This window comes from Desmodus rotundus, chromosome 9 (genome assembly GCF_022682495.2).
Source record: "Desmodus rotundus isolate HL8 chromosome 9, HLdesRot8A.1, whole genome shotgun sequence".
In the NCBI taxonomy this organism is placed as follows: domain Eukaryota; kingdom Metazoa; phylum Chordata; class Mammalia; order Chiroptera; family Phyllostomidae; genus Desmodus; species Desmodus rotundus.
In genome coordinates, this window is record NC_071395.1 from 69,185,910 (window position 1) to 69,213,224 (window position 27,315).

The 27,315-nt window shown below is 49.1% G+C and overlaps 1 protein-coding gene and 1 non-coding gene across 3 annotated transcripts; both read left to right on the forward strand.

Moving 5' to 3' along the window:
* Positions 1 to 688: 688 nt before the first annotated feature.
* Positions 689 to 795, forward strand: LOC112308971 (U6 spliceosomal RNA). The gene has a single exon (XR_002975182.2). It is a non-coding gene; the product is annotated as a U6 spliceosomal RNA (small nuclear RNA).
* A 9,735-nt stretch (positions 796 to 10,530) lies between these two features.
* PIRT (phosphoinositide interacting regulator of transient receptor potential channels) lies at positions 10,531 to 25,965 on the forward strand. Of its 2 annotated transcripts, none has more exons than XM_024565210.3 (2): positions 10,531 to 10,657; positions 22,459 to 25,965. In XM_024565210.3, the coding sequence occupies exon 2, from the start codon at positions 22,601 to 22,603 to the stop codon at positions 23,009 to 23,011; it is 411 nt and encodes a 136-aa protein (XP_024420978.1). In that variant the 5' UTR covers positions 10,531 to 10,657; positions 22,459 to 22,600; the 3' UTR covers positions 23,012 to 25,965. The 2 variants fall into 2 exon arrangements, with proteins under 2 accessions (XP_024420978.1, XP_053767918.1); XM_053911943.1 differs by lacking the exon at positions 10,531 to 10,657 and adding an exon at positions 20,941 to 21,036.
* Positions 25,966 to 27,315: the final 1,350 nt, after the last annotated feature.

A 27,315-nucleotide genomic window follows, 5' to 3' on the forward strand; every position in this document is an offset into this window, starting at 1 on the left:
CACTGGAACCTATTTACTACTTCTTTGAGCTCACGGCTAGACTACATTTCTCATCCTTGCGAGCAGTTAGATGCGACTGTGTGACTAAGTGCTCTCCAGCGGAATGTGAAAGGAAGTGATACAAACTTAAGAAGGAAATCTGTCCCAAGGGAATCAATTAATGGAAAGTTTCAGTGGTGTTGTCGCTCGGCAGCCCAGTGAAGCCTGCCCCTGCCACTGCCCTGCAGGATCCAGGGGCCTGGGAGACGGCGGGCACTTTATTTCCACTGAAGTCACAGAAATGCGCTTTTGAATAGCTTAAACAGCAAGGACCTGGAGTGTCTCACAAAAGGAGTCCAGCGGCAGCTTGTCTCCAGGCCAGCATGATCTGCCTCCCTCTCCACGTCTCTGGGAGGCTTGGGCTCTGCTCCTTGGACAAGCTCCTTCTGTGGACACTGACTGGCCCTCACACCTGTAGCACTTTCAAGAGTTACCAAGATCTGAAGTCTTCCCACAGCTAAGATCCTGGTCCGTGGGTTTGTGTGAGTGAAAGAAACTAACACTGTTCCCTTTGCGGATGCAATGCCAGGATGCCCTCAAGTGTGGTGCTGAGGGAGTCTGAGACGAGAGTCCTTGCCATACTCCTACGCGGATGTGCCCTCTTCGACGTGGTGTGTTCATTGTCATTCCTGGTTAAAACCCATCTTGGGTGCTCGCTTCGGCAGCACATATACTAAAATTGGAACGATACAGACAAGATTAGCATGGCCCCTGCGCAAGGACGACGCGCAAATTTGTGAAGCGTTTCATATTTTTAAAGCAGGAGGGATCACAATACCTGATGTCCAACTGTATTACAAGGCCACTGTAATCAAAACAGCCTGGTACTGGCATAAAAACAGGCACATAGACCAATGGAACAGAACAGAGAGCCCAGAAATAAACTCAAGTCTTTACAGTCAATTAATATTTGACGAAGGAGGCAGGAGCATAAAATAGAGCAAAAATAGCCTCTTCAACAAATGATGTTGGGAGATCTGGTCAGCTATGTGCAAAAAAATGAAACTTGATCACCAACTTACACCATACACAAAAATAAATTCAAGGTGGATAAAAGACTTAAATATAAGTCATAACACCATAAAAGTCCTAGAGGAAAACATTGGCAGGAAAATCGCAGACATTCCACACAGCAACATCCTCACAGACATGTCCCCTAAAGCAAGGGACATAAAGGAAAGAATAAACAAATGGGACCTCATCAAAATAAAAAGCTTCTGCATGGCTAAAGAAAACAGCACTAAATTACAAAGAGAACCAACAGTATGGGAAAACATATTTGCCAATGATACCTCAGACAAGGGCCTGATCTCCAAAATATATAAAGAACTCACACGACTCCACTCCAGGAAGACAAACAACCCAATTAAAAAATGGGCAAAGGACTTGAACAGACACTTCTCCAAGGAAGACATACAGCGGGCCCAGAGACATATGAAAAGATGCTCAGCATCACTAGCCATCAGACAGATGCAAATTAAAACCACAGTGAGGTACCATCTCACACCAGTCAGAGTGGCCACCATAAACAAATCCACAAACAAATGTTGGAGAGGATGTGGAGAATAGGGAACCCTAGTGCACTGTTGGTGGGAATGCAGACTACTGCAGCCACTGTGGAAAACAGTATGGAATTTCCTCAGGAAACTAAACATGGAACTGCCCTTTGATCCAGCAATTCCGCTGCTGGGATTATACCCTAAGAACCCTGAAACACCAATCCAAAAGAACCTATGCACCCCAATGTTCATAGCAGCACAATTTACAGTAGCCAAGTACTGGAAGCAACCTAAGTGCCCATCAGCAAGTGAGTGGATCCAAAAACTATGGTATATTTACACAATGGAATTCTACGCAGCAGAGAGAAAGGAGCTTATACCCTTTGCAACAGCATGGATGGAACTGGAGAGCATTATGCTAAGTGAAATAAGCCAGGCGGTGAGGGACAAATACCATATGATCTCACCTTTAACTGGAACATAATCAACAGAAGAAAAAAGGAAACAAAATATAACCAGAGACATTGAAGTTAAGAACAATCTAAGAATAGCCAGAGTGGGGGGGGGGGGGGGGCCGGGGACAGTGGGAAGAGGGGCTTACAGGAACTACTATAAAGGACACATGGACAAAACCAAGGGGGAGGGTGGAGGTGGGGGAGGGAGGTGGGTTTGGCTGGGGTGGGGTGGAGCGGTGGGGAGAAAATGCAGACAACTGTAATTGAACAGCAATTTAAAAAAATCTTTAATTAAAAAAAAACAACCCATCTTGGCTGATCACCTTGGGCCCTGCCTACTGAAAAGCCAGTTTGGACTGGTAGGGGCCTGGTAAGAGCCAAAGGGCATGCCACCTAAATGGTAGAGTTCAGGAGAAATGTCTCCCCCACCCACTGCTATCCACATCACCCGACCACCCCACACTCAATGGCAGAGAAGCATTCCCTGGGTTGAGGGGAAGGAAGAGAATCAAGTGGTGTTATTAGTCTGCTCAGGCTGCCCTAACAAAATACCACAGTGGGGGACTTAAACAACAGATTTTTTTTTTCCTCACAGTTCTGGGGGCTGGATGTCCAAGATCAAGGTCTTGGCAGAGATGGTTTCTTCAGGAAGCCTCTCTTCTTGGCTTGCAGATGGCCGCCTTCTCTCAGTAGCCTCACATGTTCTGTCTTCTGTGTGCAAGTGCTCCTGGTGTCTCCTCCTCTTCTTATGAAGACAACAATCCTATTAGATTAGGGCCCCACCTTTATGACCTCATTTAACCTTTACCTGCTAAAAGGCTCTGTCTCCAAATACAGTCACTCCTGAGGTTAGAGCTTCAACATATGAACTTGGGGATGGGATGGGTACAAGTCAGTTTATAGCACAGGGTAAGGGGGAGAAAACGCAGACATTGATGATTTCCGGGAACAGGAGCCCTGCCCCCCAGTGCCTGGCCTGAGGCCCATGCAGTGGAGAACTCAGCTATGCTGGGGGGGCAGGAAATACAGCAAAGGAGACTGAAGTCCTTCTGCCACATGGAGGTCCAGAGGGCAGGGGGGCGACCAGATGCTAATGAGGGGCGGCTCTTTGTATATCTAGAGGAATATTGCCTCAGACGGCTGCTGGGCAGTTCTTTGTGCCCAGTGGCAGTGTGGAAGCAATAGGCCTTCTGAGGGCCCGAGGGAGAGGAGAAATAGAGATGAGGCCCTGGAACCCAACAGGGCCAAGAAGCTGAACCAGCAAAGGCTCAACAGCGACTTGCTGGGGAGCAGCAGGTCTGGATAAGCTAAATTTCAGATGCCCTCTCTCCAGGCCCTGGCGCCCCCAAACTCAGAGCAACCCCAGGAAAAAATAGAGAGGAAAACTAAATTGACTGAAATTAAATTTCTGTCACCCAAACACAGTAATGGCTCGAAACAGACTTCTGGAACCTATATGTGTATAGTTAATGCTAAAGGCTAACCTGTTTCCAGGGCAGCTGTACCACCTGCACTCCCACCGGCAGTGTTTGCCAGTGCCCACTGCTCTGCATCCTCCTCAGCATTCAGTATGGTCAGCGGCTTCTTCTTTTTTCAGTTTTAGCCAGTCAGACAGGTGCGCAATGGTATCTTCTCATGTTTTTATTTGCATTCCGTCATGGCCAATGATGCTGAATGTCTTTCATGTGGTCATTTGCCATCCGTACATCCTCTTTGGTGAAGTGTCTGCTGATGTCTTGCCCATTTATAAATTGGATGGTTTAGCTTCTCATTGTTGAGTTTTGAGGTTTCTTTATGTATATATTCTGGGTACAAGTCTTTGGTTTGCAAATGTTTTCTTCCAGTTCGTTGCTCACCTTTTTATTCTCTCAAGAAAGTGTTTGTTCTTAAGTCAGGGACAGTGGCCCTCCGTGGTTTTCCATTGCCCATGGACTAATTCCAGCTTCCTTGGCAGGGCATCGAGGACGACCTGTGACTTGCAGCTAATCCACTGGCCTGGGCCTGGACCTCAGTCCTCTCATGGAAGCCAGAGCTATCCCCTCCACCTCTACCACCAAGGCCTCCATCCCCTCCATCTTTTTTTTACTGGATCCTACATCCCTTTTGAGGCTTATCTTTGCCATAACTTTCCTCCACTGCTCTTACCACTCTAGGTCAATCTGTTTTACAATGATCCTCCTTTGTATTCTCAAAGCATAGCACAGACATATCTGTATAGAAGAGTGTTTCCTTCAGGGTGGAAATTGTTAGCTTAGGTGCCTTTCATTTGCCACATGAATTGTACACTTCATAAAGGGCATCACTTTATCCAGTGCCTCGCCTAAAACTGGCTGGCGTTTAATAGATCCACAGTAAATATTTGATGAAGTGATGAATATATGAATTGTTTAAATTATTCAAGAGAATAATTTAATTCTCTGAAATTTTGCAACTGTGGTGACTATTTTTGTGAGATTGTATTTATCAGCAAATATTGTGAAGTTGACTTTTCCAGCTTCAAGTCCAATGTTAATTACCAGGCCAGAGCCCAATTGCTGGGCAAGGAGTGCCCAGGGATAACTGAAGCAACCCCAGATAGCGACACTACCTAAAATTGACCACTAGGTGGCAGCCACACCCAAGGAGCAGGCCATCTCTACCCTGTGACCACACCCCCAGGCCAGGTAGTCTAGGCACTGGACTGAAGACCATCCACCCAGCCCCTGCCCAGCTCCTTTGAGGGACTCAGACCAACTGAAAATGTCCTGGCAGGTATTGCTCACCCTGGGAACCACCCCTCTCAAAGATGTTCCCTCCTCCCCTGCTCCACTCTCATTTGTTCTTGTAAACTCTCCCTGTGCCCAGCTCCCCCACCCCACCCCCACATTATAAGACACCCATCGCCGCCGTAGCACTCCCCATCCCCACGCAGGACCCGGCCCTGCTGCCACCCACACACCCTCCGCTCAATTACTATGTACTGATAGAGAAAGGAGCAGCATCTCCTTGTTGACTCCCCCAAGGAAACTGGCCACCTTGAGAACTGTCATGTCTGTGAAGTAGCAGACAAGGAGGAAGATGGACAGACAGAGATCAGACAAAGAGCATCAGAGAGGTGAGAAGAAGGAGGAAAGCAAAGACTGGAGGCAGCTGGAGGAACTGGCCCTCAGAACCTAGCTGTGGGCCCCACATGGCCTGGAGAGGAACTGCTGGACCCAGCCTGAGAGAACAGGTGGGGGCAGCCCTAATTAACCCAGTTTCTCAAGAGGACCACGTGGCAGACCAGGAGACACTTAGGGCCAGAGAGTCCCATCTCCTTGGCCATGGCACCCTTCCCTGATGGCAAATGAAAGGAAGAGAAGGTGAACACGGGGGAAGAGTGGGTAGAAGGTGGTGTCCCCTCCCTGGGGCTGTCTTACTTGAGTGATTGCTTCACAAGACTCTCCTGGGCCCTGGAAAATAAACAGGCTTCTCATCGCCTCAGAAGGAGCCCAGGCCCTTATGGGCCCAGGGGGCCTCCTCTTGCCCACACCCACTGGAACCAGAGGGGCTGGAGCCCCCCACCCCACAGTCCTGCCTCCCATGATGCTTCTGTCTCTGTACTTTGCCCTGCCCTTGGCTCTGCACAGGCTGGGACAGAAGCATCACTGGGGTGGAAGCAAAGACTCACTCTGAACGTATTCTCCGAGAGTGATGGTGGTTTGGGGCTTTTGTGTTTTATCTTTTGTTTTGGTTTGGTTATTTTTGCTTTTGTTTTTTTAAGATAATGAACTGCCACGGTGGTTTTTAGGCTATGACAGAAAGACATTGGTGCAGATAGCGCGAAAGACCAGGGTGTGGGCACAGACACCTCTTCCTGAGATGCGTAGCCCACGTCCCATAGTGAGGCCTCTACTCACTCCTTTGCTGGCACCCAGCCCCAGACTCCCTCCCCACAGTCAGAACCTACTGCCCCTCCGGGCTGGCCTTGGTGGGAGGAACCCAGGGCCCTGCAGAAACTCCCGCTCAGGGAGGCCTCCTCTGAAGAGGACTCAGAGATCCTAGTTCACCCGGGAGTCCCTGTTTGGGAATCCCCATGGCTTGATGCAGGAGGCTGACAGGGGAGGAGGGGCGTGATCTGCATTTCGGTCCCAGCAGCACAACTGAGAAGCACAGACAAAACGTGGCCCTGCCTATGTCTAACGGCTAGCACGAAGACCAAATGGTGTGCAGGCAAGAGGCCTCTATTCATTGTAAGGTGCCTGGTGGATGTTTACTTGGCAACTTATTCTACATCGACTGGGCACCTCCTCTGGGCAAAGGCACTGCACTAGAATCCCAGGCTACAGCAGAAATCGAGGCCAGACAAGGCCCTTGCAAAAGAGAGAAAATGTGAAATGATCCATGCGCAAGCAGCCAAGTCCAGAATGTGGGAGTTCTCAAGGCAGACATCCTGGCACCACCAAAAACTAAACAGTGTGAACAGAGGCGGGAGTGGCTACTACGGGTAGAATGAAACTTGGCAGACATGGCTACGAAGAGGAAGGGCTGGTACTTGTAAGGATCCTGCTTTATGGGAACTGCCCATAACAAGATGTTTTTGAGACAATAAGGGACATGTGAAAGTGAATGTAGTAACATTGAAGAATGTTAATACCACCACATAATCAGGTAGATTATGCTGGCATTGTGCTTGGTGTCTTTAAAAAGAGAAAAAGAAGAAGAGAAGAAGGAAAAGAGCCCTTATCTGTTAGTGATACAAATCTCCACTGGCAAGGATGAGCTAAAGATGACAGGTCTGGGTTTGTTTTCTGAGGGGAAAAAAGGGACAACTACCAAGGAAGGGCTCCTGATGGCTAACTGGGCTCAATTTTTAAAAACAGAGCCCAGCAGCCATTTCTGCACAGGGCCCTCTCACACAAACTGCGCTTCATGGAAAGACCGGTGTTAAACTGCCCGAAACGCCTACCTCTGCACCAAACTGCTCAACTGCCTGCACTATGTTCCTGCCATCTGAGCCAGCCCTTATAAAGTTTTCCTGGAATCCTATTTCAACCAGTAGGATTGAGGCTTTCCCCATCCAATCACAGCTGTTCAGCTCTGACCAATCAGAGTGGCTCTATTCTAACCAATTAGAACAGTGCCTTTGGGACCAGTCAAACTGTAAGGATCCGGAATCCTCATTTGCATGAGGATAGGCCAATCAGGGACTGGGGGTGGGAGGGGTGGGAAGACTTCTGTCCATATTAGCCAGCTCCCAGTTGGCTAGAAGATCATATTTCCCCTATCCACAGAGTAATGGAGACTGTGTCTCCCTGGCTGAGCTGAAACAGCCCAGAGCAGAATGAAGCAGACCATCAAGGAGCAGGGCAAAGCTGTCTAGCAGGAGAGGTGCCTGGCCCCAGAGCTGTTCTACAGCCATGCTGTTCTCAGAGCTGTGCTGTATCACTATTGAGTTTTTGCACTAAATAAAGTTTCCTTCTTCACTGCACCTTAAATTGGGGATTCCTGTTGGCATTGCATTGGTGCAAATGACCATAGGTTGACACTTGAAAATGCTAAAAAATAAAAATGTGGGAGGCAAACAAACAAGAAAGAATAAGCATTGAGAATTGTTCAAGCTGGACTGTGCCTACATAAAGATTCATTAAGTAATTTGGGAGGCAGTCAGACAATTATCAGGAAGTGCAATAGAGCAGAAGAGCACATGGGAATGACCAGGGAGGAGCACTGAACCCAGCCAGGGCTCCAGGGAGGATGCAGAGGGAGTGAGGCATGATTGGGTGGGCTGGTGAGGCACGCAGGGGGCAGAGAGGGCATTCCAGGCAGGGAGAGCCCGTAAGCCCAGGCACGGAGGCTCCACAGGTTTTTATGAGGGTAGCCAGTTCGTCCACGCCTGCTTGGAACCGGCCTGGTCCTGGCGCTGAAAGTCCTGCATCATGCCCCAGGAAACCCATCAGTCCTGGCCAAGCCTGCGTGGCCAGTCGCCCTATGGCCCCACCGAAGCAACGGGCTAGCCGGTAAGGGGAGCAGAGCTGAGCTGGAGCAGCTGTGGCACTTGGAATAAGAGTGTCTCCCTGGGGGACAGCCTCCCCCAGGCTGTCCTCCTGCTCGCTTACTCCCTTCCAGACTACCACTGCAGCAGTAGCCCTTCCTCCCAGGACATTTAGCATCACTGCCCAGGGACCCAGCTGGCTTCTCATGCCTGCTGCTCAGTGCGGCCCAGGAAGGGGCCTGAAGACACCACAGCTTCTACCCTGGACACTTTCTCCTGGGCCCCAACCCCTAATTTGCATGTATTCTTACATGTCTCCATATAAACACACATGTATACATATGTACATGCATAGTGTATACATACATACATTATATACATAGTTGACCCTTGGTAACCTCCGGGGATTGGCTCCAGGAACCCCTACAGACACAAAAATTCTCAAATGTTCCAGGCCTTTATATAAAGTTGTGTTTACAAATAACCTATATGCATTCTCCTGTATACTTTAAACCCTCTCTAGATTACTTACAATACCTAATGCTATGGAAATGCTATATGAACGTTGTTAAACTGTATCGCTCAGGGAATCATGACAAGGAAAAAAAGTCTGTCCCTGTTCAGCACAGGTGCAATCGTCTGCAAGCATCATAGGCCTAAAGCCACACAGTATGTGTTAGCAACAACGTACCTTTCTTAAAAAATATTTTTCATGTGTGGTTAGATGAATTTACAAATACAGAAAATGTGGATATAAAGGACCAAGTGTATATACTGTATTATGTAATATATAGTATATATACACACTATACATAGCACATGTAATATATATATCACATATACATGTGATGTGTTACGTAATACATAATATATATTACATACATTCATTAAGCACTTGCTATGTGCACTTTATTATTTATTCAATCCTCATAAAAACAATGATCACATCTACTTAATAAAATGAAGAAGCTGAGGTTCAGAGAAGTTACTTTGTTTAAAGCCAAAGTAAATACCACGAGGACAGCAGTATACCTCACACACCTACCTCCCAGAGTTCTCTGGGGAATGAATGAGGTATGATGCACATAACGTACTTAGACCAGGGCCCACCCTGGAGGAAGGGCTACGTAAGGGTTTCTCTTACTGACGATTATTTCTGCACCACACCCTGAAGAGAGTGGGGAAAGTGCAGGGAGGTCTAAACCAAGGGGAAAATAAATGATTTGATTATTTGCATTGCAATAGATTTCACCCCAACTTCACAAGCCAGCCCATTTGGTTTAACTAACTGATAGAGAATAGAAGTGAAGGCAGAGGCACCCACAGTGGAGCAAGCAACACCTCCCAAAGCTTCCAGCCACATTCTCTGGACCTGAGTCCACCGAGCAGAGGACGCTCAGCTCTCACAGAGGAGGACAAAGGGGAAGCCACCAGCTTCACCCCTCATGGCAGCCCCGCGGACAGGCCAGCCCTGTTAGCTGCCTGCTTCCCTAGCCACTTACCACACATCAGCCTCTGCAGAGCTGCCCCAGTCTGGAAGTTTCCTGTTTGTTTCACAAGTACAGAAATCAAGATGCCAGAGATTGGAGAAGCTCCCTCCTTCCTTGGCCCCCAGGGTCCTTGGATCACTCCTGGGAGAGCCTCCCCTGTGGACTGCAGAGGAGGCCCCAGGTAGGTGACCAGCAGCCAGGACCTCCCTCACCCCCTGGCTCACAACCAATGAAAAGCCCAGGGTCTCCCTTTCTCAAGTCACGGTGGAGCAGGGCAGGGTCAGCCTGGCTTTCAGGATCTTGGGCAATTTTGTTGGCATCTTGAGAATGGGCCACTCAACGCCTCACACCCAGCTTCCACGAGCACAATTTGACACCTGCTCATGGAGATAGAAACCCCTTCCCCACCAGTGCGATGGTTTTCATTATTCTCTTATCACCATCATATGAAAAACGACAGGGCCATCATCGGGATAGAAGCGAGAAGCAAGGCTGAGCACACAGCTTTGCCCCCAGTTCAGAGCTGTCTGGGCCTGGTGGGGGCTGGGGCCCTGCATGCTCACCTTACCTTCGACTGTGGGCGCCTTGTATTTTGTCACATGGGGTGCCCACATACAGGCATGGGAAAGTTCTCAGAGGTTGTCATTTCGGAACCGGGGGTGTTAAATACATCTGCACTTGGCCTCTCCAACATCCAGAACAAACAAAATTCCCAGCTCTCATGGTCAAGGCCTGTGCTGGGCAGAGCTAGCATAGCCTCTGAGTAACCCACCCTTCATCAGCCCAACCCCACCACCCTCTCCTTCACACACTCCACCAACCCAGAGACTCTGGGTCTCCTGGTTCCTGCGCCCAGGGTCAGGAAGAGCAGCCCTGTCCAGGCATCGGCCTAATGCACATTCCACCAAAACTCGAAGGCAGACTGCAGAGAAGCTACATTAATTTTTAACAAGATTCATCTAACAGTGGCCGAGCAGAGCTGAGACAAAGCCACATTCCTCGTGCCTGTGCCAGCAGCCTGCAAAGGGTTAACCCATTAGCCCACATCCTGCTGAGCTCATCCCTACTGGAGCCTGCTCAGTGGCTGGGATTCTCAGCACACCAGCTCCCGGACTCTGGCTGGGATGAAGAACTTGGGCACAAACTCATTGCTGGCCTCCTCCCCGCGCAGGCTGTGTGTGACTCCCAGGTCCCCCACCATCCCCCTGGGACCACAGCACAGTAAGTAAAAGGGGATTCATCCCCTCTGCCCTTCCTTCCATCTCCCTGGAGGAACAAGCTGGTTTCAACTTTGCTATGAGTGTGTTGAGTCTTTGAACCAGAGTTGGAAGGCAAAGTGAATGACAGGCAAGGGAGAGGGGGCTGTGCCTTGGGAGGGGGAGAACCAGCTGCCCTCAGGCAGGAGGAGGCTGCCCAGTAACTGTACTGGCAGGGAGTGGTGGCAGGGGAGGGAGGGCTGCTCTGGCTCTGCCCCTGGAAGCAGGGAAGCTGTGTGCCCGTACACCTTCCAGCCTTCACCTTCAGCAGTCATAGGGGGCAAGAGCTGGGCTGGAACACTTCCCCAAACCTGGTCAGAGGTGGGAGCAAAAAAGCCAGACATTAAAGTGCAAGACCACCCTGGCCTCCCAGAGTGCATGGGCGGGACTTCAGACCCAGCCCCTCCCCCTGAGCATCCCCTACCAGACCCCAGCGTCTGCCCGTCCCTCCCCACCGCTTGTGTGACAGCCGCCTGGGGAGGTACGTGGAAAACAGTGCAGCACTCGGGCTGGGGCACTCTTCACCTCAGGAAGGGGAAACGTGTGGGTGACTATGCCTCCGGGCACAGGGTAAGCACAGACCTCATCACCTGAGCTATTCTCCCACCTTGTTACCAAGCAGGGCCTGGGCTCCAGCTGCAGCAGTTGGAGGTGAGTGGTGCTGTCTAGGCTGAGCATGACCTCCAGAGAACTCCCCTTCCAAGGAGGTCTGTGAGCAGGTGACAGATGGTGGCTGTGCCCTGGTGACAGAGGCAGTGTACTCCGAAGTGCTCTGGCCTCTGCTTTATCAGCTCATGCACTGGGCCCCACTCACCTTTATCAGAGAGTGGCGGTCGCCAACTCTGTCCTGTTGAGGGGAGGGCAGAGACCCACACTGGCAGTGTGGTGGGGTGTGGGGCTACAATGGGGAAAGAGCAAGACCCTCCTTGTCTCAGGAATTAGAAAAGAAACACACCTTGGGTCTTTCTCAAGAATAGTAAACCATGGTATTTCCACTTTGCGGACTGTTCCCCACCCCCCCCCCCCACCCAGCTGTCCCTGCTCTCTGAGGCCCAGGCTCCCTTTGGGAGCAGTGCCTACCCTCCCTCTCCTGGGCTCCAGTCCGTGCAATTCCCAGAATAGTGTGCTCCTGTCAGGGAGGAGAAGCCTGGAAGGGGCAGATAACACCAGGCCCAAGCACAGCGGGGCTCTTAGAATATCGGGGTTGCCAGACATGTTACAAAGATGCCAATTAAACTTGAGCTTCTCCTAAACAATAAATAAATGCTTAATATAAGTATGTCCCATGCAACATTTGGAACATTCTTATATGGGAAAAAGCACCTGTTGTTTATCTGAAATGCAAATGTAACCGGGCATCTTGTCATTTTATTGATAAGTCTGGCAACCTATTAATATCGATGGTGTTTTATCAGCTTTCAAGGAGGATGGGGCCGGGGAGGGGCTGGGGAACAGGTGCCAAGGTAAAGGTGTGCAGACAGAGGGGAGGTGGGACAGTGGGTGGGGGGCAGGGAATGAAAACACAGGGGAACCAGCAGAGCGCCATCCTGATGCAGCATGTTAGAAATGGTCTGTAAAAGACCCGGGTTTGGGGTCCAGCTACTCTGAGCCCCGGTTTCCTTATCTCTGAAATGGGGATGATACTGAGAGTACCGCCCCCTTGGAGCCATGAGGATTGAAAGAGACGTTCACATGAAGAAGGCTGCATGGATCAGGCCTTTCGTGCTCCATTGGATGATGATGGGCTGACTTTGTGGCCACTCTGTCACCGGCCTTTTGCTGCTCTTCTGGCCTTGGCCCCGGGCCCCAGGCCCCAGCTGGAGCCCTCATGTCCTCAGAAGCTGCACTTAGCAGTTCTGGGCCTTCCCCGCCCCCCCCCCCCCCCCCCCCCCCCCCCCCCCCCCCGCAACGGCAGCTGCGCTGAGGCTCTGTTCACTGCCAGGGCCCCTTTGCTAGCGTTCTCTCCACTCACTGACTCCCCAGTTTGAACCGAAAATCAAAACTGTCCTTAAGGTGAACTGGATAAACTAGAACAGACAGGCTCCAAACTCCCCTTCAGATCCCAGTTCGCTACGCACTTGCTGAGTAACTTTGGGCAAGTCACTTAAGCTCTGTGATCCTTAATTTCCTCCCTGGCATAATGGGGTACTAATCATCCCTTTCTCAGCACTTCACCTGGAAGAGTAGCCGAGGCCATGCAGGAAAAAGCATGCAGCATGGTCCCCAGCCCATAGTAAGAGCCTGGTAAATGGCAGCTATAATTATTGTGTGAAAAGTGTCAGCCCTCCCCAACACACAGTCTCTTCTGCTTCGGAGAAGCTGCTTGGGGTGGCTTGGTGACTTCAAGAACATCAGCCAGAAGGCAGCCAGCAGCCAGTCTCGGCAAGGCCTTAGAGGCCAAGAAGGAGAAGAGGAGGGGGCTGGCTCCTTATAGCTGCCTCTCATGTCCCCTTGTTGGCTAGTTGCATCCTACCAACTCACTCCATCACCAAAGGGTATCGTTGACAATTGGGTGAGAAGAAACAGGCAGGGTGACTTTGGACAGTTGCCATGATGAACCCTCCTGCTGTGGCTCCATTACTTATTGAATCATTTAACAAGTGCTTGCTGAGCCCTGGCCTCAGAAAGGCACCAAGCTACCTGCGGAGAGCACTGGAATTTGAGGGCCCCAGCCCAGGCCGTCATGGAATCTGGGAGGGGATGAAGGGCTTCTGGTGCTGTGCAGACGCATATGTGGTCTCCTCCAGGGTAGTACTTCACTTGCTTCACTTTCAGCTGCCGGTCCCATTAAGTGGTGCATTTCAGACACTCAAGAATCCATCAGAGGGAAAGTGTTCTGTCCTTATTATTGTGGACACTCATCACTCACCAGCTTGCGTACTCCACACACCACCAAATCCTGTGTTGGGGGTGAGTGTATGAGTGCCTGAGGAAAACCCAAAATTTCTCTGCCAGTTCTCTTCCCTCTCATTTGAAACATCTCTTCACCTCATTTCTCAGAGACACCAGGGAGTGAGTGAATGTGTGTGCTGAGCAAGGAAGCGGGCGTGCCTGGAGCTCCTCTGTGGGGAAGAACACTGTCTTAGTGTCTGTAACTCCCCACCTAGTGGAGGGTGGCACACAGGAGTCACTTGAAAAGTGTTTGTTGCAGTGTTGGTGAATGCTGCTAGCTGAGAGCTGATTAACAAGCTGGTGGATGGAAGGTCAACACAAACACTGAAACAACATAAGGAGGCAGAGTCTCCAAGAAAGCAGCAAATACAAACGTACAGTAGATAAGTGGACCAATGCTAACAGCATTAAGAGACAGTCCCATGGGCTCCTCTTTTGGGATGATATGTTCCTTTGCCTACCAAACCCAGTCTTTGCTCTGCCCAGCCTTTGGCTCCCTGAAAGTCTATGTTTTCCTTCAAGAGATGGCATCTTTCCAAAAACATGGTAGAAAAGGTAAAATTCTTATTATTCTAGCCCCTCCTTCCTCCCTCCTTCTCTCCATTTCCATTCCATCCCCATCCCCATCTCCACCTTATTCCCATCCCCATCTCTCTCTCTATCTCCATCTTTATCCTCTGTCCCCAGTTCACAATTTCTCTAAGAACCACCTTCTCTTTTTTCAAGATCTCTCTTCCTTAGAATCAGTTATACAGCCTTTCCCATAAGAGTCAGGTGACTCCTCACCCTACAGATTTCCCTTTAATGCCTTTACCCTATTCTGGGTCACTTCACCCCTGCCCACACCCTTATTTTGCTTTTCTGGGGTAATGTGTTTCTTGCCCATACCCCTACCCTGGGTCCCTATGTTTCATCATATGGGTTCAACCATTATCAACATTTTGCTATCCTTGGCTTAGCTATACTTCCACCTGCTCCCCACCCTGACTCACTCAACTATTATTAAGATTTTTACAGTTATTTTTTCTTGGCATATAATTTACACACATAGAAATGCAGAAATTTTAGTGTACCATTACTAACAAATGGATCCCTCATATACTCCCCATCAATACCAGGAGATAGAACATTTTTGTCGACCTCAGAAAATCCTGGTGGGTTCCTCCCCACACTTACAATCACTATTTGAGTTTTGTCATCTTAGATTAGTTCTTAGAATATTCTAGAATGGGCAACATGCACTGTATGTACTCCTTTATGTCTCACTTCTTCCATGCAGCATATTTGTGATGCTCACCCACATTATGTATGTCAGAAATCCGTTCCTTTTCGTTGCTTAGTCATATTCCATTGCGTTGTCTTTTCTTTTGCTCATGGACATTTGGGTTGTTTTCTAGTTTGGGCTATTATGGATGAAGCTGCTATGAATATTCATAAACAAGTCACGTATGGATATGGGTTTTCATTTCTCTTGGGCAAAAAGAAATCTAGGAGTGGAATTGCTGGATTAAAGGATAGGTATATGATTAACTTCATAGGAAACTAGCAAACCTTCTTCCAAAGTGGCAGCATCATTACACACTCACACCAATAGTGTATGGGAGCCCTTCTACCACATCTCACTGCTTGGCATTATGAGGTCTTTACATTTTAATCATTCCAGTGGATGTGTGGCTGTATCTATTGTAGTTTTGATTAGCACTTTTTTATGTTGAATATCAACTTCAAGCACTTTTTCATGGGTTTTTTTTTAAAGAAAGATTTTATTTATTTATTTTTTAGAGAAAGTGGAAGGAAGGAAGAAAGAGAGGGAGAGAAACATCAACCTGTGGTTGCTTCTAATGCACCCCCAACTGGGGACCTGGCATGTGCCCTGACTGGGAATTGAACCAGCAACTTTTTGGTTCACAGGCCAGCACTCAATCCACTGACCCACACCAGCTCATGGGTTTCTTGTTCATTATTTGTCTTCCTTTGAAATGGGTCTGTCCAAATCATTTGCCCATTTTTTAAATAAGACTGTTTGTGTTTTTATTAATCAAATGTAATAGTTCATATATATTCCAGGTATGAATCCTTTAACAAATACATATTTTGAAAGTTTTCTCTCAGTCCATAGCTTGCCTATTCATTTTCTTCTTAGTAGGTTTAATGAGCAGGAGTTTTCAGTTATAATGAAATCTAGTTTATTGATTTATTTCTTCTTTCTTGGTTATTGCCTTCTCTGTCCTAAGAAATTTTGCCTGCCTTCAAGTCAACAAAGATATTCTCCTCTATTTTTTTCCTAACAGCTTTATAGTTTCATGTTTATGTTCAAGTTATGTCCACAATTCGTGTTGAATTTATGTTTGCTGATGGTGTGAGGTGGAGTAAAGTCTCATTTTGTTCCCATGTGAACACCCAGTTGTTCTATCACCATTTGTTGAAATGACTTTCCAGTCACCATTAAATCTCTTCGGTGCATTTGTCAAAAGGGAGTTGTCCTTGGTTATTGTCTGGCTTACTGGCAGGTCGGTAGAGATAGCAGTCTGACTCCCTGCAAGTCTGGCTTACAAATAGCTGGTGGGCTTCCTGCTCCAGTAACTGTACAGTGGGAGTTGGTTTCCTGGGCTGGTTGCTGCCAATTGTGGGTTGGACACCCGCTTTTATATATAGTCTGGCCATTGTCTACCTGCATATTCAGCCTTTCACTTATTATATACGTTCACAAACATACATAAAGGCAGAGATAGTAATATAATGAACTTCCATATATCCATCCTCTAGGCACAATAATTTTTATTTTGTCATGTTTGATTTAAAGTTTGATATTTTCCTGTGGATCATGGCATCACAACATTTCATCCCTGGATGTTGTTTCAAGATGCATCTCAATGTCTATAAAGATGTTTTCTTATGTGTCCACAGTATCATTATCATACTAGATACAAATTTCGAATCCTTAATGTCATCGAATACCTGACCCATATTCAAACTTCCCTAAGAATATCCCAAAATGTCTTTGTGCTAATGGTTTGTTCTAGTCAGAATCTAAAGAAAGGAACATAGTGTAGTTATGTAGTTATAACTTTTAATCATCTTTGTTTAAACATTTTACTGATGTTTAATATACACATAGGGAAGTAGTAACATCAAAAGTATGCAGCTCAAGTAGTGCACACCCACACCACCAGGTGTAGTCAGGTCGAGAGCCGGAATACCACCTGCACCCCAAACGTCTCTGTGCACCCCTGCTTTCAGACGCTTCCCCCACCCACCAACGGTAACCACGATCCTAACCACCAATACCATCAGTCGTCTTGCAGGTTTTTGAACTTCATTTAAAGAAGTCTCACTTTATGTGAAAGGAATTCTATGTAAATGAAAATGCACCTGGGTTGTGTCGTCCAGGCTCCTGTGTGGAGATTTGTGCATGTTTTTCTGTGTGCGGTTGTCATTCTTCTCATGGCTACACTGTCTCAGCTGCAGCCCGCCCACTCCTAGAAGTTGTGTGCTACAGATAAGCTCCACCCACTAAATCTGCCCCCTGACACTCCAGACTTGGCCTCCAGGAGAGAAACCTATTGAGTCTCCTTTCTGAAACTGCTTCCCAAAAGGCTGAGCCAACATTCAAATTCATGGTTAGTCCAAGAGGCCCAACGTCTCTGTCTTTCCACTGTCTCTCACCTGGAGATCCTTACCTTAATCACACCTGCAAAGATCCTTATTTTAAATTCAGGTCACACCCTGAGGTTCTGGGTGGGCAACTCAACCCAGACCCGGGGGTTAGGAACACTCTGACACATTCAAACCAACCCCCCAGCAACTGAACCCAAACATGAAATAGTGGCTCTTCTCATGGGACAGGCTCCCCAGGTGTTGCCAGGCCCCTCACAGAGCTGCAACATGCAGGCCAAGTCCTTGGAGCACCTGCTAAGTGCCGGGCTGTGCACCATGGGACACTACTGACTGAAGAGGAGTAAACCCAGCCTGTGCCCAGAGGCAGTTTGCAAGCAAGAAGGGTGGGTAAGGCCAATGTGCAGCAAGGTTCTTCACCAGAATGAGTTTGTCCCCCAGGGCACATTAGGCAATGTCTGGAGACATTTTTTTAAATTATTTTTTTTAATTTTCTTTTCAATTAATTTATTTATTTTTATTCAGTTACAATTGTCTGTATTTTCTCCCCCAGTAGCCACAGGGGAGTGGGGAGGCGATAGTGGGGAGAGGAGTCTATAGGACTGGCTGGGGTGGAGACATTTTTGATAATTAAGACTGAAAGTGAGGAAGTGCTAGTGGTGTCTGGTGGGCAGAGGCCAGGAATGTTACTCAGTATCCAACAATGCACAGGATGGCCCCTATTACAAAGAGCTATTGGGCCCAAAACGTCAACAGTGCCACTACCGAGAAACCCTGGAATCAGAAGAATAGGACCTTAGGATTTTAATTAAAAGTTATAAAACTCATACTGTCCCCTACTTGGGGATTTTCAGGAAGCCTGGAGTCTCAGAATTCACGTTTGATTCACTACCCATAAGCCTATCTAAAACAGCTTTAGAAGTCCCTTAGCCCAACTTCTTTATTCTATAGGTGAGAAAACAGGGACCGAGAAAAAAAACTACCTATAATAGCAACCGGAGCCATTCCTTGAACACCTACAATGTGCCACACAATGCAGTGGTGTTTTGTGGACTTTGATAGTCACTGCAGCCCTGTGAGACAGGTACTCTCTGATCCTCACTTTGTGCGTGGTGCTGGTAGGTCTCGGGGGTGGGTAGGAACCTGCCCAAAGCCCCAGAGCTTAGAGGAGGCAAACTGGGTTCAAACAGCCATCTCTCTCATGTCACAGACCTGCTGTACCTGTAACAGAAGGTGATTTTTCCCACCACAGTGTTCATTCCAAGGCCCTACCCTGCCCGCTCGTTCACTATTCTAAGGACACACCTCTTCCTAAGTAAGTCAACTAAATTAAAGCTTCCCATTCTGTAGGATTTCATAGGCCATTACAATTCAGATGATAGGTTAAATAAACGTAGGTAGATAGGTAGATAGCAGGTAGGTAGGTAGACAGTAGGTAGGTAGACATCTACCCAGGATGGCCAGCCTTTTATCTAAGCAAATACAGAGACTAACAAAACCGATGATCAGCTTCCATCGTGGCCATTTCATAAAAGGAAGCGGTGCCAAGCAAGGAAGGAAGGACATAATCTCAGAGTAAAAATAGTCCTTTAAATAAACAAATGTAACACTATAAAAAACTTTAAAAAATGTTCTTATTTCCCTACTGAGCAATTTTCAACCTTTTTCATTTCATGGCACACATTAATTACTAAAAATCTGCTGCACAGCAAAAAAAATATATTGTATTTTTTGCCAATCTGACAAAAATAGGTATAATTTTGACTCATTCACATCAGATGGCTATTGTTGTGTTGTCTGTTGTCATTTTTTTTTTTGGACAGTCTAAGGGAAAAGAGGTCACTGCCCCTGACTAAATGGTCATGTACTACATGTTTTAAAAATTCTTGCAGCACACCGTTTGAAAATCGCTGCCCCACTGTACTGTGAGCCACTATGCAATTACTTATCTAGGTCATCCCATACACAGTAAGAGGTCAGTTAACTGCAGAATGAAACCCGAAACGTGAAAAATTCGGACATTCTCCTAGCTGACAGACCCTGGGGACTCATCAAAACCAGTGTGCTCTGTGCAAGGAGCTCTGTGTCCAAAGAACTTGGCCTGAACCCCAGCCCAGTAGCATAGGAAACGGGGCGCTTCAGCCCACTCCCAAATCTCCCCAGGCTTCAGTCTCTGTCCTTATAAAACGGGAATAGATGGACGACCTCCTCACAGGACCAAAGAGGTGCTTCCAGAGAGACCCGGTCAGTCCCACCTCGCTCGCTGGCAGTCCAGGAATCCGTGGTCCCTGCAGAGGTCCCGCCGCCTGGGGAACACCTCCTGTCGGTGATGCTGTGGCCACCCACCCCCAGAGGGTAGCTCCGGGCAGCATTCCCTCCTGACTCAGCCCAGCCCTCCTCTGGCACAGCTGCGAACTGACCCCCGCGCCTCCTCCCCACTTCCCCCTGGCAACGCCTGCCAGGTCTGGTCTGGGTCTTCACAGCAAAGCGGTGGAAACGGCGTCCCAGAGACGACCAACGGAAGACGTCCCAACGCCCACCTGAGAAACGTGGCAATAACCCACACCAATTCCGGCTACCCCAGCCCACAGGAGGAAAGGTCACTTTAAAATGACTACTTAGCTTATGCAAATATACCGCAGGCTGAACGGGAGGTGAGCACCTGGTGTGTGTATTCACAAAGCACATCCGTCATATTTTCCAGTCTTCGGAAGCAGAAACCCGAGGGTCCTCTCCGTCTGAGTGTACACGAATGTGAGTATCTGCATTCTGAAAGCAGAGCAGCCTGATAATTCCTGCTTCCTCCCCATCAAATGGGAGGGCCCCATTTCTAACTGCAGTTCTAGGAACGGGAGCAACGTGCTTTGGGGAGGGTGGGAGCACCATCTCTGCTGGTTCAGGCCCGAGTTCCTGGGAGGGTGGCAGGGGTCGGCATTGGGGGGATTGGTTTGAAATTCACATTGTAGGAAGTGTTGAAGGAGAACCCGTTCACTAAAGGAAATTTCTAGGTGTGGAAGGGCCTTGGTGAAGAAGAAATTGCAGGTTCAGAGGGTGGGGGCTTGGGGGCCACCAGCTGCAGACCCTCCTCCTTCATCCAAGCTGTCTTTTCACTCAGGGCTGGCAGGGTAGTATCCAAAAATGCTCCCCCTCCATATTTGGGTCTGGCTCTCACTGTTTTGGGGATGTGCAATGGAGATCCCTTGTGACTGGGAAGAATAGCTTAACTGTGTTCCCCAATAAACTTTTTGCCATGGCAAGAAATCTCTCCCACCCCACTCACAGGAGGGATGTTAGTAAATGCTGACTTGAGTGGGGCCTGAGATAGCCCAGTAGGAAATGTGAAAGAGAGGTCAGAGGAAGAAGCTGGGAAACCTGGAGTAGGGAAGGGAGTAGCAGCCAGGGCCAAGGACCATCAGTGTTAGGAGGGAGAGAGGAGCAGAGCCTGGAGAGGGCGATGCTTGGGGCACATTCCCCCAGGTAGGCAGGGGCCCTGCAGAACAGTGAGAGAGTTGGTGGATTCGGAAGACAGGGGAACAGGGTGGCCAGCGTGACCCCAAACACAGCAACTCCCTGAGCATACAGGGGAGGCTGCAGGCTCCCTCTAGAGGGGACTGAGTTTGTGTGAGCAGTGTTGTAAGGAAAGCTGGATTTATTGTTAGTGACCAGCAGGAGGGAAGGAGGGAGGGAGGGAGAGAGAGAGAGGAGAGAGGGAGGGGTGTAGTGGGAGAGGCAGAGGGCAGAAAGGAAGTGATCCATTTACTTACTCATTTGCTTAAAGCCGTACAGAATCCCCGGGGCACAAAGCACTGCCCCAGACCCTCTGGAGACAACTTCAAGGTGAGTCAGGGTGATGGCTTGGTGCTGACCTCCCCTTGCCTCCCCTTCCTCCCCCACACAGAAGGTATCTAGTATCAGGAGAGTATCTAAAATCATTTACCTCTTATTGCCTCATTGCAAATATATAGACATTTGCACTTGAACCTACAATGTCTGATTGTGGAATGAAAGGTTTTAATCCCACCGGCATGGTTCTGGGGGAAGATTTGGCAGGTGAGTGGTGCTTCTCAGCAGCTCTAAAATTGCTCTGCACGGGGGACCGCCAGCCTCCCTGTAGGACTAGGGCGGGAGAGGGCTCTGGTGACTGAGAGGCACATAGGTGGGCTCTGGGCGAGAAACTGGAACAGGCAGGTGGGCTTGATTCCGTACTATTACAGGCTTAAGAACGAGAAGGTGGGACTCTGATGTAATTCACATGGGCAATGGGAAAAGGGGTCATTTAGATATTAGACGGTCACACTCTGAGCTGACAAAGATGTGCTGACAAAGCACATAAAATCCCAGGCTTCACTGAAAGATGTTCTCCAGTCCTGGCTGGTGTGGCACAGTTGGTTGGAGCATCATCCCATAAACCAAAAGGTCACAGGTTCTATTCCTGGTCAGGGCACACGCCTACCAAGGTTTCAGGTTCAGTCCCCAGTCGGGGCAGTAGGGGGGCAGGCAGCTGATTGATGTTTCTCTCTTACATCAATGTTTCTCTCCCTCTCTATCTCCCTCCCTCCCTTCCCCTCTCTCTAAGATCAGTGGGCTTCTCCTTGGGTGAGGATAAAAAAGAAAAAAGTGCTCTCCAGCCCCTATGTAGCCTGGTGTTTTAAGAGAAGAGCAGCTGGTTCAATCCGATCTCTGGCAGTTCCTTACCTTGTGGTAAATGGCTTCGCCTCTCTGAGCCTTAACTTTCTCCTCTGTGAAGGAGGATGAATGCCTAACCCACAGGGGTATTGTGAGGTTCAAATTTGACTAAAGAAGTGTTTAGTGCCATGCCTGGCACACAGCAGACACTACCCATGTGCACACACACAGGATTATGTAGCAGGTACTACTATAATGGACAATGACACAATTTACGGAGTGCTTGCAATATGCTAGATATTGTTGCAATGCATCACATGTCTTAATTCATTGAACCCTTTTGAAAGCCCTATAGGTAGTGGTACTATACCAATTTATAGATAAGAAAATTGAGGCACAGAGATATTAAGTAACTCACTGAAGATCACAGAGCTAGAAAGTGATTGAGTCTGAAGATGCCAGTGAATAAACTGTTGATTTTGGGTACTTAATGGGCACCACTGTACCCTGTTTTGAATACTAAAAGCAGTTGATTAGAATGATATAGTATTTATCTTTCACAAGAAAACAACAAAGTGGCTTGAGTGGTTTCTTTTGTATGTGGCTCTCATCTAATTTTCCTTCTGGCTTCAGCACCAAAACCCTGAATAGCCCTCCACCAAGAGCCGGGCTGGAGACGGATGCTGGGAGCAGGAAGGGGACGTGAGGAACCCTTTGGCTTGGCTCTTCTTCCTAATTGTTGCAAGTCCCAGGTGTTGGGTCCTGAGGAGCTGTGATGATGGAGGATCTCCCCAAAGCCCCAGAGGTTGATGAGAAGTCTCCAGAATCCAAGGACCTGCTGCCCAGCCAGACTGCCAGCTCCCTGTGCATAAGCTCCCGAAGTGAGTCTGTCTGGACCACTGCCCCCAGGAGTAAGTGGGAGATATACCGCAAGCCCATCGTCACCATGTCCGTGGGTGGTGCCATCCTCCTCTTTGGCGTGGTCATCACCTGCTTGGCCTATACCCTGAAGCTGGTTGAAAAGTACCTGACGGCCCTTAAGATGATAGGGCCTGCCTTCCTGTCCCTGGGACTCATGATGCTGGTGTGCGGGCTAGTGTGGGTGCCCATCATCAAAAAGAAACAGAAGCAGAGACAGAAGTCTATGTTCTTCCAGAGCCTCAAGTCCTTCTTCTTAAATCGCTGATGGCGACCTCCCTTTCTGTCCTCCCCATCATCCTGCCACCTCAACCCGGAGAAGGAGGTCTGATGACCAACATCCAACACCCCATCTCCTTGGTGGTGGGCTTTGCTATAAAAATGATCCAGGCTGGCCACCTTCCTGGTTCTGGGGGAAGGAGAGAGCTCAGGGCTCCCCTTCTGTATAGCTGGGGCACATTGCTGGACTAATCTCATTCAGTGTCTGTTATTACTGAGGCTTCCCTCGGACTGTGCCTGCAGCCATCCCTTTCACGGCCCCCATGCCCTGCCATGCATTCAGGAGTCACTCATATAGCTCTCTCTGCCACGTGCTATGCATGTTGGGAAATTCCTGGGGTGGGCTGTGCCCCAAGGAGGACCTCATGTTTACGTATCTGAGTACCTGAGCTGGATTCCACATTTGCATCCTTCTAGAACCAAACTGACCAACAAACAGGAGTGGTCCTTCACAAAGGGGAGGGAGGGCTGGCTCTCAACCCCTGGGTTTGCCAGGCCAGCTTCCTTGATGGGCAAGATACTGACTTGCATTTCAAGAGATCAGACAAGTCACAAGTATCAAACATTCCAAAGAGTGAACAGTGAAGAGGGTGGGGAAGGCACGTTTTTCCTGGACAAGGCTCAGGAGCCAGCCAGCCAAGGAAGTCCAATTCTCAGTTACATAGTATTTTTGGAGGCAGTGGGGCATGCTCGGGGGTGTCAGAGTTTCCCCTTGACCTTCTAACTCCTTCTCTTTGGCTGTCCTCCCCTCTGAACTTGCCAGCTAGTCGAGGACAAGTGCATGCTGCCTTAACGTCCTCTTGGCCCCACCCTGGATTCCTCAGGGCTCCCCTTCTGTATAGCTGGGGCACATTGCTGGACTAATCTCATTCAGTGTCTGTTATTACTGAGGCTTCCCTTGGACCTTGCCTGCAGCCATCCCTTTCACTCCCCCCATGCCCTGCCATGCATTGCCCTGCCAACCTGGAGAACTGCAGAGGGTTCTATAGGATTGCTCTCTCCTTCACCTGTGCTGAGAATCCAAACCAAGAAGGTGGCATTCCACCCTTGAATGGTCTGTAGGTATCCATAGATGAAATCCAGTTTCAAATGTCTCCCTGCCTCCACCCACCAAACAAGCAAACGTATCTCAAGTGCCCTTCTCTGGGCCAGGCCTTTGGTTGGAAGCAAGACAGACACATTCTCTGCTCTAATTTTTCCCAAGTGGGAGATACAGCCCAGCCAGTGGGCATTGGAATACCCTGTGCTGGCCTTCGATGGGGAAATGGGGTGGTGTGGGAGCACACAGGGGTCATTGAAGCTGGACCTGAATGAGGACAGAGAGATTGCTGAGCTGTGTCATTCCAACAGAGAACAGGAAAGATGAGAGCTAACAAAGAGAAGGGAGAAACATTTGGAGCAGCAGGAACTGTCTGTGTAAAATCTGGGGAGGTGGGGAGCATGATAAAATTCAGGAAACTGCATAGCAACTTTCCTAACCCCTCAAATGTCATGTTTACTCCTTTCTTGTGGGCTCTTCTTCACTGTGATTCCCCAAGTGCCTCAGGGCAGCTTCTCCTGGGAGACACTGAGGGCCTCCTGGGTGTATGGGAGAGACTGGAAGGGGGTTTCCAGAGGGTCCACCCAACAGAGAGCACCCATATGATAGGTGCTCCCAAAACCTGGGTTTTTTCTGTAGTAGTCAGAGACCTTTAGGTGACAGACTGGGCAGGGTACCTGTGAGAGAGCTTGCCTCCATGCTGCCCCAGGCCAGGCCCAGGGGACAGCATTTGCTAATAAGCTGTGAGTGAAAGATGTCCTGTACTGCCATCACCCTTGGCTTGAGCTGACTCCCTTCACTCCTTAGTCTTCTGGCCTCCCAGTCACTATGGCAACCCCTCTGTCTAACAGGGCTCCACATTTCTCCATCCTTCATGGTGTTTCTATATGCAGAGTCAGAACCTCACCTTGTTCCCTCTGCATCATGGGAAATTCCATAAAGGTAGGACATGCGGACACCCCCTAACCCTCCTACCTAAGAACCAGAGTTGCGGAAGCAAGTGGCCTTTGAGCTTCACCCAGAATGACCGTGTTTCATTTATTCAGTGTGGCTGGGGCCTTTTGCCCACCGGTCCCCTGCACACAGGTGGTCAGGACCAATATCCTGGTGGTGTTGCAAGTACTATGTCTCTAAATGTAGTTCCAATGCCTCGGGTGACCAGGCTTGCAGATCATTTCCTTTCTCTGACATGAAGGCAGAGTCGGTATTGGGTCTGTAATATCACTCCCAAATTCCCTGGTGCTTTCTTACAGCAGAGCCAATGAGCTGGTCTCCTAGTTAGTTCTTGAGAAATCCACACTCCCTGTATCTCAGTTCATCTGTCCAAACGCTGGCTGTCTGGCCTTGGCTGTCGGTGTTACTACCCCCTATGTCTTAGAGGCAGGAAGTTTGGGGCCCTCCAGGACTCTAGAAAGTGTTCCCAGTCCTGGACTCATCTTGCAGTCTGCAGCAGTTCTTGCCCACATTCACTGCTCCTCAAGCTAGTTTCTCAGCCAGGACAGTTAGGAAAGTGCTCTGAGGAATTATTCCCAAGCATCAGTCAACCCCACTGAGATCCCCCACTTGAATGTGAGCCCAGGAGCATGCCAGTGTCACACTAAGGGGCTTTTGTCAAAGACCATCACCCCATGGAAGTCTAAGGGTTAGGGTTAGGGTGTGCCTTATGTGGAGTGCAGGTCACCTGCCACGTTCTGGACCAAAGCATCACCACCGTGACTCCTCTTATACTCATGGGTTGGAGCACAGGGCCAGTATCCACATGTTCAGCTACCTGGATTGTGTTACCACTTCCCCCACCCCTCCATAGCTATTCTGTTTGGGAGAGTTCAATTTAACTTGCAGCCTAAAGGAATTGATGTTCTGTTGAATTGTACTCAACATTCTATTTGTCAGTAAACTCTACTTATTCTATTTCACAGGGCTTGCTGTGTTTTCATTCTATTCCATCAGAAATTCCAAGATTATATCCCCTAATTCATTCCTCTAAACTGCCCCTCCCTCTCATCACTACACATTCTCAGGCCTTGCCCTGGGGAGCTGTCCAGAAGAAAGGGGTCAGTATGGGTTCCACGCATGGTTCCTCGGGTGCCTCACAGCAGCTGATGACCCTGTTCTCCATAAGTAACAGCCCATAAGCAACAGATCAGGAATTCAGGTCCACAGCTGCCTCCAGAGTCCCTGTGTTCTCATTCCCTGAACTCCTGGTTTTATGCCATGTGAATGGCCAGAGGCAGGAGTGGAGGGTCTCCAACCACTAGCAGGAGTGATGCTGTCATAGCAGGGTGGCCTTGGTCCATCCAGCCTTTGCCCCACAGGCCAGACTCTCCTGCTGACCAGTAGGAGGCTTTGAAACTGCCTGGCACTGGTTATTGAGACTTCTCGTCACATTGGAGGCCAAGTGCATAAACCCCTCAAAAGTTCAAGATCACCCTCCATGGGAGTACTCAGAATCAGAGCAGCAGCCAAGACCCAGTATCATTTCTCAAGGGCTTGGAGCTGCTGAACCGCAGGTCTTCCCACAGGGAGAGGGGCTGTGTGCCATTTGCCCTGCTCCCCATTTCTCAAAAGACCCTACCTGTCTCATTCAAGACCACAGAGGAGTCACTGATGAGCCTTGGACCTGGTTCCTCCTTGGTCCTGCTAAACCAGGTCGCACATGGCCAGGTCATACCTCCTACGCCATCGCACCCCTGAGCCTGTGTGCTCCGGCACCCATGGGGAGTGGCCAGTTCTTGTCTGAGGTTTCCACCTGTGCAGGCTGCACACAGCTCCAGGGGCCCCACTGGCCCCACCAGCCCCTGACCCTGCAGTCGGCTCCCTCAGGTCTCCCAGGGGACCTGCTATTCCCGAGGAAACATGCTCACAGAAAGGGGGACCCAGGCCATCACCCAGTCCAGCTCTCCTGCTCCGAAGAGAAAGAAGGCTTGGCAAGGGTCACCCCCAGAATGACGACCACCTCCTACTGCCCAGCAGGGCCCTCTGGCAAAAGCACAAGAGTGACTGCGCAAAATTGGCAGAGCAGTTGCCATAGGCCCTCTGATGATTATGTAGACCAGGTTGGGCTTCTCTCTGATTAGGAAGGAAACGTGGCCATAAATAATGGCCACTTCCCGTGGGGTTACAGGAAACGTGACTCTATTAAGAGAGCAGTTTGCCCAGCTCATTCGTAGGACCCTGCCCCATAGTCCTTCTCTCTCTCCGACCCTGTTCTCAGACACCATCTCCGGATCCACCCCTCAGAGTAGCCATGAGCA

Excerpts from the sequence above, each read along its gene's own strand:
- PIRT (XM_024565210.3), top strand. The coding sequence starts at position 22,601 with ATGATGGAGGATCTCCCCAAAGCCCCAGAGGTTGATGAGAAGTCTCCA.